At 40.6% G+C, this 17181-nt stretch overlaps 1 protein-coding gene across 3 annotated transcripts; it reads left to right on the top strand.

Annotated features, from left to right (window-relative positions):
* Window positions 1-696: 696 nt before the first annotated feature.
* Window positions 697-13546, top strand: LOC121880111. 3 transcript variants are annotated; one of them, XM_042387178.1, is made up of 13 exons: window positions 697-858; window positions 5447-5621; window positions 5796-5920; window positions 6130-6246; window positions 6485-6661; window positions 7355-7501; window positions 8006-8152; window positions 8812-8947; window positions 9742-9914; window positions 10761-11168; window positions 11570-11706; window positions 12010-12151; window positions 12551-13546. In XM_042387178.1, the coding sequence occupies exons 2-13, from the start codon at window positions 5522-5524 to the stop codon at window positions 12962-12964; spliced, it is 2223 nt and encodes a 740-aa protein (XP_042243112.1). In that variant the 5' UTR covers window positions 697-858; window positions 5447-5521; the 3' UTR covers window positions 12965-13546. The 3 variants fall into 3 exon arrangements, with proteins under 3 accessions (XP_042243112.1, XP_042243119.1, XP_042243105.1); XM_042387185.1 differs by having other exon boundaries at window positions 698-858; window positions 6485-6637; window positions 8003-8152; XM_042387171.1 differs by having other exon boundaries at window positions 698-858; window positions 8003-8152.
* The last annotated feature ends 3635 nt before the right edge of the window (window positions 13547-17181 follow it).

Genomic DNA, 17181 nt, shown 5'->3' with positions numbered 1-17181 from the left:
CCTAACCTAATTATTGCCATGATAACTGAACTACGTTGTTAGCTGGCTGTGTGTGTGTGTGGCAGACAGCAGAAGCGGTATAAGGATAGTCTTAAGACAAACCTGAAAAAGTGCCAAATCGACCCCTTTACCTGGGAGACGATTACTCCACAGCGTAACGCCTAGAGGAGCACCATATGAGAAAGTATTAATACTTTTGAGTTAGCCCGACTGCATACCGAGGCAGAGAAGCGCCAGCGCCGGAAAGACGCTGCTGCCGCCCCTCCCCCACTAGATGTAGCCCTCCACACATGCAACATCTGTGGACGGCCCTGCCGGTCCCGTATCGGCCTGTCTAGTCACCCCAGAACTCACCAAAGAAGGTGACATCCTTAATAACTCATATCATTGTACCATAAGTGGATGATCGTCATACTCGATTTCGAGTGACAGCCAAGTAGTAGTAGTGATAGTAGTAGTAGTGTGTGTGTGTGTGTTGTTATTGTTTTCATTAATGACAAACTGTATCAAGTCAATCTCGCTGAAGTGTTATGCGATATTATCGAGTGTGTTGGGGAGCAGCCTGAGGGTGGTGGTGGTGGTGGGGGCGGGGTGTTCCCCTGTAGGAGGCCAGATAGTGACAAGGGGGGGGATGCCGGCGGGGATGGGGGGAGTTTGGCTTGGCACCACAAGTGACAACACACACCACACACAACACTTGGCTCAGACGCTCAGTTGACCTCCACTACTGCGTCTCATAACACGCCGTTGCTCCCTGCTCAAGTGTTCACCTTCCCTTGGGTTATTTGTGTGCGAGGGGAAGTATTTATAAAGACTTGGATGACAGTAAGCTGCTAGGGAGAGGCACTGACTCCTCATGTAAGTACAACATACATACAGGTTGTTGTGCAGAAACTGATAACTTTGAGACACTATGCGCTGCCTTACGAAGCCTATGAAGTGCATAAGGGAAGTTTATTTTGTGTAAATAAATAAAAAAAAAATCTGATATTTGTTTTGTGTTATTAATATCGACGACGGGGTGGTGTTGCAATTGGTTCAGTCTGTTTGTGTTATGGACTAATGTTGATCACCGAATTATCAGCGAGAATAATTGAGAGTAATTACGGTCTTGCTCACCCAAAGCTTATACCGTTTGGGCGTGACAACAAGTAATTATGGGTTATAATTATACAATGACAAGGTCACTGTTGAGGTGCAACACTGTCTGATGAACAATTCTCAGGACGTTGGTGTGTTGTTGTTCATGTTGTGTGTTGTTAGATTTTTGTGTTATAAACGGTATTGAAAGTTGTTGTATACCCGCAGGAGAGGTGACGTGTTGTAATATCTTGTTATGTCTTGTTACGAAACGAATTGACATTTGTTCAAGGTTGTTCTTCCACCCTTGTATATACACAGTTTATACTTAACCTTTAACTAGTGTTATCATTATCTCTATTAATATTGTAGTGATTATGAATTATTTCAAGAGTTATCCAAAAATCTGCTATTTTATTTATTTGTCTAATATCAAGGACGGGATAAAGTACGGGAGTGTCAGTGTTAATCCGACCCCATTTCACCTAACACATCAAGGTAAAGTTAATTGAAATTGTTAAGTATTGAAGTAGTTCTCACTTTAGGCATTGTAAGTGAAATGTGTCCAGCAGTGTTTGACAGAAAACCTAACTCACGCCAACAGTACTGCTGTATACGGATACTGTCCAGGGTACGGTGGAGGAAGGCCTGGGTACTGTCCCCGTAATACACGTGTCTAGTACCAGTCACCACGGTGTTGTAGGAAACTTCGTGTGTGTGTGTGTGTGTGTGTGGTTCTCCATACTCCTACGCTACATAAAATACTACATGTTTACCATACTACTAATACCCCACTGTACTACATATCTACAACAACTGTACCACTATATGTCTCGTTAAGTTAAAGTACCGTAATCTAAATGAGTCACCTTATCTCACAGGATCTAATCTCACTTAGCCTACGAGAACCAACTAAAGTAAGTGATTCAACCTGGGAAGTCCGGGAGTCCTTTCTTACAGCGAGTAGCCTAACACACTGACGCTCCGGATCCCCGAGTTAGATTTCAATGACAAGACAAAAGTCACAGAAAATTCGTAATATTATCTTAGAAAATACATATATTGTTTTGAATATCCTGAATAATTTTAATGGTTAATGGTTAAGACAAATATTCCAGCCGACATATATACAGTACCATGGTATAGTATTACTTGTACATACAGTATATATATATATATATATATATATATATATATATATATATATATATATATATATATATATATATATATATATATATATATATATCTTGATAAAATCACACGGGAAAAGGGAAACAACGGAGCACCTTAGCTTTCGCCTTTATTCAAGACATCTAAGCTAAGGTGCTCCGTTGCTTCCCTTTTCCCGTCTGATTTTGTCAAGATTTATCTTATCCACGTTTTCATTGTGGATCTACATGATATATATATATATATACACATATATATATATATATATATATATATATATATATATATATATATATATATATATATATATATATATATATATATATATATATATATATATATATATATGATATTATTACATTTTAAATAGCTAAATAAAGCAATTAAAAGGCTTTCCAATTAACTTTTGAACGTATAAATAATATCTTCTTAACACATGTACCATAACTACGACAGTGTCCAGTATAAAACACAGTGAAATTGCGGCGATTTTAAACTCGTTCTCTCTGAAATATCAGTGGCAGTGTAGTCGTCAATAATAGCCATTTTTTAATTCCTGTCCAATATTATGAGAACATAAAAAAGTGTTTATTGTTGATACGAAATATATACTCCCACCACGAGCATAGGTTTGGTTGGGGTGAATGGTGTTAAGTACTATTGGCAGTTTGGTGTTTTATTCCCTTAGGTAAGACAGATTTGGGTGAGATGAGGAGCCTGGTGGTGTCAGTGTGTGTCTAGGTTTGTCGTTATACTGCTAGACACTGACCACTGGATTTTTCAAGACACACATCTATTACAATTTGGTTTTGTGAGTGGCATGCTTGGTGTGTTGAAGTCCATAGTAACAGGTTATTTTTTTACCGCTATTGATAATTTCCACAGGAGAGAGCTCACATTTTGGTCCCAATGAATACACGTTGACACACTACGGTACCGACTATATCACACACAGTCTTCACAATATAAGAAATGTGCAGAGGAACAAAGTTATATACACAATGTGGTCTCACTTATGTCCTGATCAAGCAATGATGCCTGACACACTCACAGGTCACACTCAACTGACCTGCCTTAAATATAATCCTACCCTGGTTGTGTGTGGGTGACAGACGCCATCACTGGCTGGGTTGTGTGTGGGGTGACAGACGCCATCACTGGCTGGGTTGTGTGTGGGGTGACAGACGCCATCACTGGCTGGGTTGTGTGTGGGGTGACAGACGCCATCTCTGGCTGAGTTGTGTGTGGGGTGACAGACGCCATCACTGGCTGGGTTGTGTGTGGGGTGACAGACGCCATCTCTGGCTGGGTTGTGTGTGGGGTGACAGACGCCATCTCTGGCTGGGTTGTGTGTGGGGTGACAGACGCCATCACTGGCTGGGTTGTGTGTGGGGTGACAGACGCCATCTCTGGCTGGGTTGTGTGTGGGGTGACAGACGCCATCTCTGGCTGGGTTGTGTGTGGGGTGACAGACGCCATCACTGGCTGGGTTGTGTGTGGGTGACAGACGCCATCTCTGGCTGGGTGTGGGGGGTGACAGACGCCATCACTGGCTGGGTGTGTGGGGTGACAGACGCCATCACTGGCTGGGTTGTGTGTGGGGTGACAGACGCCATCACTGGCTGGGGGTGTGTGTGTGGAGTGACAGACGCCATCTCTGGCTGGGTTGTGTGTGGGGTGACAGACGCCATCACTGGCTGGGTTGTGTGTGGGGTGACAGACGCCATCTCTGGCTGGGTTTGTGTGTGGGGTGACAGACGCCATCTCTGGCTGGGTTGTGTGTGGGGTGACAGACGCCATCTCTGGCTGGGTTGTGTGTGGGGTGACAGACGCCATCACTGGCTGGGTTGTGTGTGGGGTGACAGACGCCATCTCTGGCTGGGTTGTGTGTGAGGTGACAGACGCCATCACTGGCTGGGTTGTGTGTGGGGTGACAGACGCCATCACTGGCTGGGTTGTGTGGGGTGACAGACGCCATCTCTGGCTGGGTTGTGTGGGGGTGACAGACGCCATCACTGGCTGGGTTGTGTGTGGGGTGACGCGCCATCTCTGGCTGGGTTGTGTGTGAGGTGACAGACGCCATCACTGGCTGGGTTGTGTGTGGGGTGACAGACGCCATCAGACGCCATCACTGGCTGGGTTGTGTGTGGGGTGACAGACGCCATCTCTGGCTGGGTTGTGTGTGGGGTGACAGACGCCATCACTGGCTGGGTTGTGTGTGGGGTGACAGACGCCATCTCTGGCTGGGTTGTGTGGGGGGTGACAGACGCCATCACTGGCTGGGTTGTGTAAGTCGGGAAGGACTACCAGCTGAGTGAGCAGGTGACGACGCACAGCACAGCGCTACATGCACAACAAGTGTCGTGTCTGTCCATATTTATCAAACACAAGAGGGCAGATGATGCTTGGCTCAGACACACGTACTGCCAGGAGGGATGATGGTGGGCATACCAGAACAGAAAAAAAAGCAAATTGTTGTTGTTTTGTAAGAAAATGCTGTTTGGTTCTTAAGCACTTGAAATCCAAGCGAAAATTTTTAACTACAAGCAATTTGATTTTGACAAGGGCTGAATTTGTGGAAAATCTCGCCCAAAATTCATTTGAAAATGCCAAATCAGGTTTTATGATCGTAAATGTGTTTCTTGTTGCTGTTTTAACTAATTACTTCACAATATAAATATTATTGATTTTTATATATTTTTATTTTCATTTTGGGGGGATTTTAATATATATATGTTATCCCTTCAGTATTATATTAGTGATGTGGTAAGGTGCGGTCAAGGTTTGTAGTTAGCATGATGCACAACAAAATATTACTTATTATCTCACTCATCACTTCACACTATAACGCACACCACACTAAATTTTCGTCTTAAATTTTATAACCTAAGTTTTAAAGCAGTTGAGTCTATTAATTTATCCAAAGTTCAGTCAAGTAAAACAAATATTGGTGCATTTTGGTCAGAGTTTTTTTTTTATTCCCACAAAAGACACACCCGGCCTCATGAGTCAGGGTTGAGAGCCAAAATATGTCGTGTACCTGGACTTGTGTAATTATTCTTGCTAACCCTAGTCTTCATGTACCTAGTCTCGCCTTCACCTAGTAACCTTAACCTTCACCAAGTAACCATTATTATTATTATTATTATTATTATTATTATTATTATTATTATGTTTTCTTCTACCATTACAGATACGTTTGAGTACACTGACCTATAACTCAGTGTGGTGTCATCCAATCCCCTCATAGTGTGGTGGTGTGGTGAGGATGGGCAAGCGAAGGTGGTGGGTGGTGGTGATGATGGTTGTTTTGCTGACAGGAACAACTTCGGCCTTATGGAAAGAATTTACAGACGCTCAAAAGCTTGGTAAGATGTGGCTGTTTTCTCGGTAGTGGTTGTTGTCAAAATCCTCCGTTTCGTTCGTTGTGTCATATTATCTAATGCAACATCGTAAAGATACTTTTAAGAGGAATTGTCATCGTACAAACCTTTATTAATTCAACACCAGGTTTAAAAGGAGCTTGTATACACTGTTTCCAGAGAGAGACACACTGAAGCTGTTGACCCCAATCCTCGGTGACGTGGACGCAGCCTTGGTAACCCTCATCGACCCTGGTAAGGTTGGGCTGGGTGTGGACAAGTTCATCAAAATTGTTGTTGATCAGGTGAGTGTGGTGTGGGTGATCTTGGTAACTTTTTTAATTAATTAAATAATTATGATTTTACACCAGGTTAATTTCAGCATAATTGTTTATTTTATCACTTTTATTGAATAAGTTACATAAATATACAGTAGTGTTATAATGTAAATCGTATCATAGTACTGTCTGAGGGTACGCCGTATGTTCGTCTGTACATTAGTTCCTGCTTTCAGATGTTCAACGTCTCACCTAATGATGTCGACTTTGTCTCTTCCTCCACTATGAGAGACAGGAAGTTGCTGGGGCTGTTTCAGCTGCTGTCACGACGCCTTGATCTGTTGGAAAATGGGGTGGGTATGGTAGGAGGGGGGGGGCAAGGGGTTGGTATGGTAGGAGGGGGAACAAGGGGTGGGTATGATAGGAGGGGGGGGGCAAGGGGTTGGTATGGTAGAAGGAGGTAATGAAAATTAATAAAAAATAATAGTGTTAAAAAAAATGAGATTTTCTTGTGATATAAATAGATTTCAGAGTGTAATGTAGGTGTTACAGATGGTTGTATTATCCATAACACGTCTTATGTTATTACAGGCTCATGGAATTATCAGTTCTTTAAGAGACGTGGGTAAAGAGAGAAGTGATTTAGTACGCTGGGAAATTGCTCTCGACACTATGGAGGAGTACATCCAACCCATCAACACCCTGTACAAGAGGTTCCTTCTCTACCAGAACATCAAGGAGAAGGCGAGTCCTGATATGGTGCAGTCGGTAACATTCCAGTCCGTCTACTTTCCATTGGGTTAGGTTAGGTTTGGTTTGGTTAGGTTTGGTTTGGTTTGGTTAGGTTTGGTTAGGTTAAGTTTGGTCAGATCAGGTCATCATTAACTGATACTAGACATTCTGGGAATATGTGACATTTTCAGAGTAGACATAATGGGTGTAGACAAAGTAAGCATAAACCGTGTAGTCAGCAGTAGTTAAATGACACCTTGGGATCTGAAGGTGTGTAGCTAACAGGGCAATTACTACTTTCTTAATGTATTTCGCGTTTGGAAATTATGTTTCATGTGTGAAGGTCCTGAGAGGTTTAAGAGGTAAACAATATTCTTAGGGTTTCAAGGAAGATGGTATCAGAAACTTGATCATTCTATAAAATTATTAAAGGGACAATACATAAACTTTATGCTTGAGGTTGATTAAAATTGACTTCAAACTCAGAAAAACTTCCCATATATGATAGATCAACTTTTAACGACAACCGTTTTATGTAGTTTAGCAATACTGTAAAATCACGTATAAATTATTTATGAAAATTTCGATTTATTGAAGTAAATTTCCAATAATGAAATGCATCCGTAGTCCTTTTCATACTACACGTCTCACGGTCTCCTTAAAACTATTTCAGACTTGTTATAAGTGATGTGCTTTTGTTCATGATCCCTTTATGATCTTTCTCGCCAGGTTGAGGACCACACGTTAAGGGACTTCGCAAACTCTGTATTGTCACACGATCACCACTGTGTTATGGCCTCTATGACTCACCTTCACTCCTTGGCAGCACCTGAGGGGGCACACGGATCCAATTCCCCTTTACTCGTACATTCACAGGTAGGATGGTTCCTTTGTTTTAACGATATAAATATATTACAGGTAGAATGTTTCTCTTCTTTTATGGCACACTGTATACATAATGATTTTCCTTAGATATTAGTCAATTTGGTTCATTTGTGGTTGTCTAGAATTACAGGAAATCATTAGTATTGACAGTAAAGAACAAAAATAAAGACCTGACAATAGGGAATTCTCCTTTACTTAATGTGAGCCATATTTTACGATTTAATAATAGATATTCAGTCAATTTGAACAAGGACAGCTGACAAAGCCATAAGCGTCTTGTTTCCAGTTGAGTCTTTATGCAAGGAACATCCGGTGTTTTTAAGGCCAGGCAGTCACCTACTCAAGTACTAACGCTGCTTAACACTGCTGATTGGACATGGAGGTGTGTTTCCAACGTGTTAGTCTGTTTTTATTGTGTTTTTTTTTTTTCCTCTTCCCTGTTTTGTTTCTCTATTATCGTCAGCGTTAGGTGTTGACATGTTTTTTCTACAGCAGCAGCCCGCAGAGCAGAATAACCCTAAAGATGTCTACGTGGTGTCTGGGACGGTCGCTCGCGAGATTTTTCCCAACAAAGCTGATGAATCACACACAAAGATCTCACACCCATCAAGTTTATTCTTCAAGCTACACCAGGCTCTTCAGGTGAATTATAGGAAACATTATCTTTCTTTCTTTACTTAATATTTGATGTACAGTTGCCAGCACTTATACCTTATACAGGGGCTGGAAGATTTTGTGAGATGTGGCATATCTGTGTTTGTTTACATCGTATTAAAACTCCCGGGATGTCCCTAGGGAACCTGACAATAGTAGCCAGACTAAGGATGCTTAATAAACATTCCACAGTGATGCCAGCCACTGTATCAGGTACAGTATACCTTTAAAGGAAATATTATCCTTCTCTCTATACTCAATGTCTGATGTACAGGTACTTTATTTATTAGAAACAGGTATTTTTTCTTAACTATGCATGGATTGTATGTTAGGATGGAGCCTTAAATATTTGCTTCAGATCCCCGTACTGTAATGCATTCTTTATACTGTTTCTAGGGACACGTGTCCGGTATTGATAACTGTATTTCAATCGTTGTTCTTGTTTTTCACGTACAGTTAGTGCATACCGTTATCCTTCAGAACAGGCAGTTAATACACAATCTTACCAAAAGCTGTATTTTAACCACTTGTGTCTAGCATTACACAAATCAAATATTAAAAGTGGCGTCCCGTAATGAAGGGATTAAGGAAAACTGGAATAATTGAAAAACATAATGACATATGTAACATTCTCTCTGACCTTACAGATGAGTGATAGGTGTTATGTACATCAGTCACCACAACAGATAATGCGAGGCCTCTACACGGTGCTGTCACTCACTCAAGCTCGGGGTTATGCGATGCTGGAATTTGCCAGGATGGTTCTGAGAGCATATAACGAAGGTATGTCTGAGCTGACACCATTAATGTTATTTATAGTGTTAGGTGATAGTGCAAGGGGAAAAAAAGCATTACAAGAGTTGAAATGGTGTAAAATTTTCGTTTCTTAATGGTGGACATTTATGGTCGTGTTATCAGTTTCAGCAGCTAAAGGCCATACCAAACAATGTCATTAATCTGTGACTCCTTTTGTAGAAAATCTGTGATGTTTCTCTTTCCTAACGTGCTAACTCCTTCACTATGGGGATGCCACTTTTTATAATTTATTTGGATAATGGCAGACGATTTTATTCAGCACTGAGGGGGCCACGTATACAAGGGGGTAAATATCTGATTTACTATATAGGTTAATAAACACCCAACTCACTCAAACCTTTCAGTAAATTTCATGAATTATTTCAGTGATATTTTGAATAGCAACTGATATACATTTCACCATTTAAGTGTGATGTTTTTTTTATTTGATTTTTATTAAACTGATGATCAAGTAAGTAGATAAGTTAATCTGTTCATTTTGCCGTTCTGAAGTGCGGCTCTCACCAGCACGCATTTGGCCATTCAATGCTTCCCACTTAGGGTAGGAGTCACTGTTTTAAACAAGGAGCAAGTGGACACTACACCAATACTCTGCTTTTGTATTAATCTAAGTAACTTTATGATGACTTAGATCATCCATTTCAACTTAAAACTTATATACCCATTTGACTCTACTGTAATACAAAAACAAGTTAAGTATTATGACTGAAATATTCTCTTATTTACCTTTACTGTATCGTACACTGTTACCAACATTACAGGTAACTTTACAGCGGAGCAACGAGTGTCAAAGGGTCTGTACCTGCAGTATTCAGAAGACATGTTGAGGGAGGCAAGGAAGCTGCAACTACGCGAGTCTCAGGACTTCCTTAGGTGTGACCCCCCAGAGCACCAGGAGGGCAAGACATATGTGCAGTTAACAGAGCTTTTACAGGCAAGAATACACACAAGCATGAAAACGGGAGTGTGGTGGCTGAGTGGATATAGTACTCAACTCCTGTCCAATAAGTTTTTGGTTCAATCTCAGTGTTACTCCCAGACCACCCTGCTGTAAATAGGTTCCTAACTTTATAGGTTGGGGAAATGAGGATAGTCAAGTGTAGTGTCAGCTTCATTGTCTCTTGGAACACTAAAAGGCTTCATATCTGTCCACATCATCTTGAATAACAACTCTTTTGTATACTGTACATGTGAGATGTGCTAGACCCTTTCTACGCTAAGCCACGCCCCTCTTCTATACTAATAGCTGATTGGTTCACAGAAAATTCCAACTAAATGTGTTCACAATTGGTAGGCAGACCTGTTATTATCTAAAATAATGTTAAATATATGAACTATTAAAATGCAAATTATTTCAGGGCATTAGCACTTCAGAGAGGATGTTAGAAAATTTTAAATATTTGTTATAAAAGGTCGATATAAATACGCTCTTATATACTGTAAATGCGCAGTCCCGGGGGGGGGGGTAGAACGCTCAGGGAACCAATCAGCTATTTGTAGCTAAAGACGAGGGGCGTGGCTTACTCATACTCATTCATACTCTACACAAATAATGAAGAAAGGCAGTTTGTTAGATAATGTGAGGGAGGGAAGGGCAGTGTTGAAGAGCTGAGGAGGGAGGGAGGGGGGACTTCATTCTTTATGTTAGGGTGTTTCCACAGATAGGGGGAACAGATGCCCTTTATCAATACAAGAGGATGCGGTAAAAGAATAATATAGTAATTTATATTTATTAACCTATTTTCAGATCTGAATAACTTACTATAAATATTTTTTAAAGGGTTATATAGAAAATGAAGTGGATATGAACGTTGATGGAACTTGTATAAAAACCTGTGAGTACTACCAGCACACCAAGAGCGAAGGCTGTCACTACCAGGAAACCAAGTTCTGTGGTAAACAACGCCAGTGTCTAGGCACCATCCATGACTGCCAATACAACGACGCAGATGCTTGGATTTGTCAGTCCCAGAAGCCTTACCGACGGTACGATTATATCAGATATGAGAACGGCCTACAGCTGGGAGGGAGCAACTCCTGTGCAGTGCCTTCACTCAAGGTGGACTCTTGGATTAGATGGTTTGTCCGCTGTGCATACTGCCTGTGTCTCTGTGACGATGGTAACTCCCCCACTACTGACCGCTACATCAGCCTCACCCCAGCCATCACTGACACTCGCAACAATATGGTGAGCACACGTGAGGGACCATCTGCTGCCTCTCTTTCAGTCTATCTTTCTATTGATCTGTCTGTCTATGTATATACAGATACTGTACAGTCGGGAACAAAAGTTCGCTCTCCGTGGTACAACTGAGTCACGGGAAAAAGTCTCCGAACTGATTTCCCCCGACTGTCATCTGGTGCGGGTGTGTTGTTTTGCCTCATTTGGGATCGATGCTGCTTCACACCCAAGCCTATACATGTTAGAGTTCTATAATGTTTGTTGTCTGATTTCACGTAATTTTTAGTTCTATAATGTCTATTTTACCGAGATTCATATGTTGTAGCCAATAAGTGTCTAATTCACCATACAACAGTACTGCAGGTAGTGTCTATAGTTCACCATATAACCAACACTGTATACTGCAGATAGTGACGGGTGTCCGCTTCACCAAACAGAGGAGAGTGATCCACCTTCAGGTTCAACAAGGTCAGGCACTTCCACAAGGACAAGTCAACGTCTCCACCATACACTGGGTTGATGTGGAACCTATCAATGTTTTCAGGTAATACTTCATCCATCCTGTACACAAGGGGTTATAGTGATTAAGAAAAATGTGTTTGGATTTAGTGAATAAGATGGGAGAGAGAGATTAGTACAGGTAAGATGCAGGTACGAATGAAGTGGTTGTATACACTGACTGCTGTTCAAAGAATATACTGGAATTCGTCAACAAGATCAAAACAATATCACTTGTAACCATTGTGACTATTTTTTTTATGAAAGTGAATTACATATTTTATACTTTTTTATTCATTTGATTCTAACTTAACTTCTTTATTGGCGCTGATTAATTTATTGTCAACAGATCTGGTTATGAAGAGGGTAATCACTACATGAAACTATCATACGAGAATCGAAGCGTAGACCTGGACCGTTTGACAGCACCTGTGGGCCATGTTGTCACTGGGGTCCGGCTCAGGATGCTGGGGTCCCATGTAAACCTGGAGGTGAGGAGAGTAAAGGTGCAGCTGTTTGAAGTTATTACATTAAGCTACTTTAAGAGAAGGATGATAACTGTGGTGTAAGGAAAGGTGATAACTGAGGTGTCTCATTATAAGGAAATGGTATCAAGTAGGCAGTGGTACCACGACTAAACTACATAGTAAAGGAACTACTACAGACAATGATACCAAATGACAAACAAGTATTCCTAGGATTAGGGAAATGTTTAGAGACAATTTCAATTTGATATTTTTATTTTTGCTTATTATTTTATATATAAAATCAGGAAACATTACATACGAATTTTTTTTTTAATCAGACATTTTTTTAGAAGATATTGGAATTATCTCATTGTGGATATCTCAATGATGTTTTGTCTTCATCATTATCATTATCTCTCACAGGTACAAATTACTCCTATCAGTTTTACATCAGGTGAGTTGAAGCCATACAAGAGCTACTGGATCAGCAATGACAACACACCAGTCAACACCAAGAACCCAAGGCAACAGTTCCTTACCTCCTCACCCGATGATCCAACTAAATTCCCATTTCCTTCTATCCAGGACTCGAAGCCAAACACATACATGCGTTTTGGCCCTACTGACAGGATAAAGGATGTGGCTCAGCTTACTGTGCCGTTCTTTGATGCCCAGGATGTGGCTCCTTCTCCCAGTACTTGGTTCTCAGGTGTGGAACTTTTTCACAAAGGTCAATATGGCTCTGGAGGATTCCTGGCACTTAAGGTCATCACCTACGACATGACTCCCTACATAGATGTCACATACCATGAGCCAATGACTGTAATTTTAGCCTAACTTAACCTAACCTAACCATTTTTGTTACCATACTATCGTCTTGGCCACTGATTTGCTTTTTAGCTGCTTGGGTGGTCAGTCACGTCTCTATTATGTGCTGTTGACAAATGCTGGGTCTGTACTGGCTCTAAATGTACCCAAACATGGTCTAGTGATGATCAGGTCTGTCCTCAACCCTTTGAGTACGATGTTTTAACTCTTTGAGGATGATGTTTTAACCCTTTGAGGACTACTGTACATGGAGAGGAAAGTTCATTATCTCAAAGTTCCGTTAGATGTGATACCCCCAACTAACGGAATCTACGGAAAGAGAAGTCCGCTATATGAAGGTTTCACTGTACAGTATATATTGAGCATGTGTGGCTTTATACACAGGTGGACAGTTCACCACCACTCAGTACAAGGGAGACGCCATACCTAGGCGTTGTGGTCATTTTAACATTTTCCTTCAGGGTAACAATTGTAAACTTGTATGTTCAAACATTTTTTCACTAGTCATATAACTGTAACACCTTAACTAGTTAATGTTATAATGGGAATGTAAACTTGTTGTGCAGTGTAAATAAATTACTTTGTTACGGACTTAGTGTTATCTTAATACTCTTAGTAAACCTTCCACTTTGTTATAATTTGGCCAGCAGGAAATTTGCTATTTTATTTACTTCACAGTTAACTCCAAAGGAATGCGGGTGGTTCTTGACTTATGGGAATTTGCATTAATTTTATAATGAGCTTTAACATATGTAAGAAATATTTGTATGACAGTAATGGAAAAATCTACTGATACATATATATTACAGTACTGCATATAGGGGTTTTAATTAACCATACATGTTTAATAATAAGACGTTGTAGCTATTTTGTGCGTCAGATGATAGAGGCAGGGTAATACCATCTGCACCAGCACTGTCACAGGGGCTCGTCATGTAAGTATTCCACAAATCATTCCATTGAGATATTTTTTTTAATATTGTTTTATTTTGAGTCCATATTATGTTTACTATTGCGTGTTTCCTTTCGTCGAATGTAAACAAACACAGGGCTGCCACACTGCACAAGACCTGACGAGCCCCTGCAAAAGCACTAGTGAAGGGGACTGTACATTTAAATTTCCCTGAGAGGCAACAGTGACAACAAAGGTGAAAATAATAGTAAAGGTTATCCCAGTCTTCTGTCAGTGCCTGTGGATATCGACAACTGAACTAAATCTTCTCCCTCTGGCTCCCATATTTCCCTGCCTGATGCCTTAGCAAGTTGTCAGATTCAGTCACTCTGGTAAGCACATTCTTGGTAAATTTAGGTTTGGTTAGGTTAGGTTAGCTCAGGTCAGGGTAAGATAGGTTGGGTTAACTTAGGTTAGGTTAGGTTAGGTTAGGTTAGGTTAGATTAAAGCATATAGTATTATGACTGGTATCCATTTGACTCATTATTTCTCTGACTAAGTTTTTCAATCTCAACTTTTCTCGTTCACAACATTATCTCCCCTTCCTTTGTCCTGGAAGCCAAGATGAAGGTCTCATATTTTAGAAAACAGATGAAAACGTCAAAGGAAATTGGATGAAAACTTAAGTGTCATGAAAGTCAAGAGAGAAATCCCATGTATTCCAGAGACGAGGGAAAAAAAAAATCTCCCACATCTGCATCTTAACTCTCCTCCTCCACCTCCACTTTTTCACCTTCGCTACCTCCACTCCTCCCCCACCTCTATCTCCCAGTCTTCATCTTTAATACCTCCTCTTCCTCATCTTCACCACCTCCTCCTTCTCCTCCTCATCTTAACCGCTTCCTTCTTCACCTCCTCCTCCCATCTTTCATCCTCTCAGTTTGTCATGTCAAAGCTTTAGGGAAATCACCTCTCAATCGGGCCCTTAGTGCTGTTGATAACCATATACCGTATAGCATTTATGAGAACCCTAATTCGTCCTTGGTAAGCCCTAATGGTCTCAGGTCTGTAAGAAGGTGTAGTATAAGTGCCTGAGACGCCTTGATTCAGGTCCAGGTTCACAGGCAGACCTATACTGATGACGTGGAAACAGAGAGAGAGAGAGAGGCTTTAGACGACCAGAACTATATCACCTATGGCATCATACGAGACGGGAGAGGTGAGGGGAAGGTGTCAGGTGTTAATTAGTGTCCTCTCACCTCTACACACACACACACACACACACACACACACACACACACACACACACACACACACACACACACACACACACAAAGAATGAAATGTCCAATTAACCTGAAATAGAGAGGGGGAGAGAACTATCATCTGCAAGGCAAATCAGCATCTCGTTAACATCTCCATAACCTTGTACCATATCCCATCTTACTGTACCTTCACACGACCCTGAAATAGTACCTCTGATGAACGGTAAGGTGTGTGAGTCAAGCTTCCACTCCTTGGTGCTTGTACTGTTATGAGATAATGTCACTAGGTAGATCGTTAAGAATAATACTGATTTGATAGCGTAATCTTTCAGGTCAAGTTAGGGATGATTAATGATAAAAGAACCTTGACTTGGTAGGTAGTTGGGATAAACATTAGTAATATGACTATAATCTTGTCGGAATAAAGGAAATATGCATATGTCCTGTATAATAATAATAATAATAATAATAATAATAATAATAATAATAATAATAATAATAATAATGATAATAATAATAATAATAATAATAATAATAATAATAATAGGAATATAGTTCAATAAGACGATAGACAATGCAGGTAGACTGTAGGAGTATTGTTTAGCTGTACTGTTTACCTGTGTGCCAAGACAGTACCGGTAAAAACAGAAAGGCATCTTGACCAAGAACGCTGAAAAATCTGTCAAGTGCTTATTTCCAGGAGGTTGATTTCAGGGCTCAGTTCAGGTTATTGAAGTACTCCTGTTAAAATACCGTTGTTAAAATACCGTTGTTAAAATGCCGTTGTTAAAATACTGTTGTTAAAATACCGCTGTTAAAATATCATTGTTGAAATACTGTTTGTCATAACCACCTTATCTATTACGTATCCACTTGATCTCTGTCATATCCACCTCGGGGTAATCTGGCGCGAAAATAAATATTCCTCGTGTGTGAGCTGAGAGTAAGGAGTGGCAGCTGGGAATTGCGTGTCATTGGTTGGTGGGCAGCTCAACCTCCTCTGACAGTTCCCATTACAGTCTGCTTACGTGACTGTCTGTGTGTGTGTGTGAGGATATATACAATCTTTATGACCTAAAATATTAATATCACTGGAACATTTTGTGTCTTACTGAGTCATCATGTGAGGGGAGAAACTACAGTCTTTAAAAAAAGATTTATTCATAAGCTCGGTGACGAAGTATAGTTTGAGAAGACCATCACACACACACACATCCTACCTGAGACTGTAGGTGATAAATCAAACTTCATTAACGATTAACAGGTATAATTATGTAGTTACCTGGTCCTTCATCTCATCTCCTACCTCAAGAGCTGTGAAGTAGGACCTTTAATTCCAATTCTCATCCCTGATTGGTTAAATGATCTTGGATAACTTTATGAGTTCCGGTACACACACACACACACACACACACACACACACACACACTAACACACTTGATCTTCTTACTATGGCAGAGGACAACTATGAAGATAAGGCATCAGACGTAAATAAACAGGTCAGTCTCTTATCCTCAAGAAAATGGGTGAAAATGGTACTAAAGACTCACTCACTTACAACCACTCCTAGTCTCCCACTCATACATACTAATACTACATACTACATACATCTATGATCTACATGTTAGATTCCTTTATGTATTCTAGCGAGGAGTAAAGATAAAATTAAAGAATTCTGAAGACAAACCGAAAGAACAGGTTGGGTTAGGTTTAGGAATCATTGAGTGGAAAACGAGACATAATTCTTTACAACTTCCTGGAAAAACAATATGAAAACGTGAGGATGGATCACGGAGGAAAAACGAGACACAATGTGGAAGGTAAAGGTGAGATGACAAGGTGAGAGGAGGGTCTGGGAGGAGGAGGAGTGGAAGGTTGGGGAGAAGGAGCGAGGAAGGATAAAAAGGAGGAAGAGGAGGTGAGGAAGAGTTATGATGACAGGATGCTCGGAGGGGAGGAGGCTTACGGTTACGCTTTACAAATTTATTGACAAAGCTTGGAGTACAGTTTGCCTATTCTGAGTGATTCAGTCAGGTCTTGACACTGAGGGTGGTATCACTGTTCACTGC

Source organism: Homarus americanus, unplaced genomic scaffold, assembly GCF_018991925.1.
Source record: "Homarus americanus isolate GMGI-L3 unplaced genomic scaffold, GMGI_Hamer_2.0 scaffold50564, whole genome shotgun sequence".
NCBI classification, from domain to species: Eukaryota; Metazoa; Arthropoda; class Malacostraca; order Decapoda; family Nephropidae; genus Homarus; species Homarus americanus.
The sequence above is the reverse complement of the archived record's forward strand: the minus strand, read 5'-3'. Positions and strand labels throughout refer to the sequence as shown.

Bases quoted from the DNA above. Each gene is read 5' to 3' on its own strand.
- LOC121880111 (XM_042387171.1), top strand. From the start codon at position 5,522: ATGGGCAAGCGAAGGTGGTGGGTGGTGGTGATGATGGTTGTTTTGCTG. The intron at 6,247-6,484 runs GTGGGTATGGTA...ATGTTATTACAG, and splicing joins TTGATCTGTTGGAAAATGGG to GCTCATGGAATTATCAGTTC. The intron at 12,152-12,550 runs GTGAGGAGAGTA...TATCTCTCACAG, and splicing joins GGTCCCATGTAAACCTGGAG to GTACAAATTACTCCTATCAG.